Genomic DNA, 1,712 nt, shown 5'->3' with positions numbered 1-1,712 from the left:
GTTTGTGCGCTAGGAACATACTATCCCTCTCTACTACAGTCTGTGCTCTAGGAACGTACTGTCTCTCTCTATTACAGTTTGTGCTCCAGGAGCGTACTATCCCTCTCAATTATAGTTTGTGCTACAGGAACGTACTGTCTCTCTCTATTGCAGTTTGTGCTACAGGAACGTACTGTCTCTCTCTATTACAGTTTGTGCTACAGGAACGTATGGTTCAGAATGTAATAATTTCTGTCATTGTTTGAACTATGATAAATGTGATGTTATAACTGGTCAATGTCCTAATGGATGTCAGACAGAATGGTATGGAGGTAACTGTAATACTAGTAAGTCTAATTCCATTTTTAGGATTAATTGATAAAAAGGATATAATTCTGTTTGATTAACCAATTCCTCTGTAAACGCCTCTTAACCAGCATTTCACGGGTAATATTGTTGCACGACCTCCAGCCAAAATAACGTAATTTACTATAAATACGGATATAGATGTAGTAAACTATGTAACAAGAGACATTGTAAAGGATCACAACACTGTCATCATATAACAGGACAATGTACTGATGGTTGTAAACCCGGTTATAGAGGAGATGATTGTACATTGAGCAAGTTTTGAATCGAACTGTCTACATTTATCAATGATAAAATATCAAGAAATCTCAGTCCTATATAAAATTCTTTATATTATATTTCAGGTTGTCAAAGTGGTAAATATGGAGATAGATGTAGTAAACTATGTAACAATAGGCATTGTAAAAGATCACAAGAATGTCATCATATAACAGGACAATGTACTGATGGTTGTAAACCCGGTTATAAAGGATATGATTGTACATTGAGTAAGTTTTGAATCGAACTGTCTACACTTATCAATAACAAAATATCAAGAATCAGTCACATATAAAATTCTTTATATTATATTTCAGGTTGTCCAAATGGTGCCTATGGAGATAAATGTAGTAAACTATGTAACAATAGGCATTGTAAAGGATCACAAGAATGTCATCATATAACAGGACAATGTACTGATGGTTGTAAACCAGGTTATAGAAGAAATGATTGTATAAAAAGTAAGTCTGTCTTGATTTTAACAGAATACATTTCCCTGAAACTTATATAATAACAAGGATTCACAGTCTCATATATGTTTTATTTTAGAATGCCAGAAACGTGCCTATGGAGATATATGTAGTAAAGGATGTGACAATAGGCAGTGTAAAGGATCACAACACTGTCCTCATATAACAGGGAAATGTTATAATGGCTGTACGCCCGGTTATAGAGAGGATGACTGTACAGTAGGTAAGTAAACCAGGTTATAGAGGAGAAGATTGTACAGTTGGTAAGTAAACCAGGTTATAGAGAAGATGATTGTACATTAGGTAAGTAAACCAGTTTATAGAGAAGATGATTGTACATTAGGTAAGTAAACCAGGTTATAGAGAAGATGACTGTACAGTAGGTATGTAAACCAGGTTATAAAGAAGATGATTGTACAGTAAGTAAGTAAACCAGGTTATAGAGGAGATGATTGTACAGTAGGTAAGTAAACCAGGTTATAAAGAAGATGATTGTACTCGAGGTAAGTAAACCAGGTTATAGAGAAGATGATTGTACAGTAGGTAAGTAAACAAGGTTATGAAGAAGATGATTGTACAGTAGGTAAGTAAACCAGGTTATGGAGAAGATGATTGTACAGTAGGTAAGTAAACCAG

The 1,712-nt window shown here is 34.3% G+C and overlaps 1 protein-coding gene across 1 annotated transcript in view; it reads left to right on the top strand.

Annotated features, from left to right (window-relative positions):
- Positions 1-1,299, top strand: part of LOTGIDRAFT_175958 (hypothetical protein) — a gene marked incomplete at both ends in the record, with an annotated part of 3,723 nt that extends 2,424 nt beyond the window's left edge. The window contains 4 exons of the mRNA XM_009063698.1: positions 192-326; positions 693-836; positions 924-1,067; positions 1,156-1,299. Of these exons, the coding sequence (XP_009061946.1) occupies positions 192-326; positions 693-836; positions 924-1,067; positions 1,156-1,299 (567 nt within the window). The remainder of the gene's footprint in view (positions 1-191; positions 327-692; positions 837-923; positions 1,068-1,155) is intronic.
- Positions 1,300-1,712: the final 413 nt, after the last annotated feature.

The sequence above is a fragment of the Lottia gigantea genome, assembly GCF_000327385.1.
Source record: "Lottia gigantea unplaced genomic scaffold LOTGIsca_591, whole genome shotgun sequence".
NCBI lineage: Eukaryota > Metazoa > Mollusca > Gastropoda > Lottiidae > Lottia > Lottia gigantea.
This window is presented reverse-complemented; position numbering and strand designations above follow the sequence as displayed.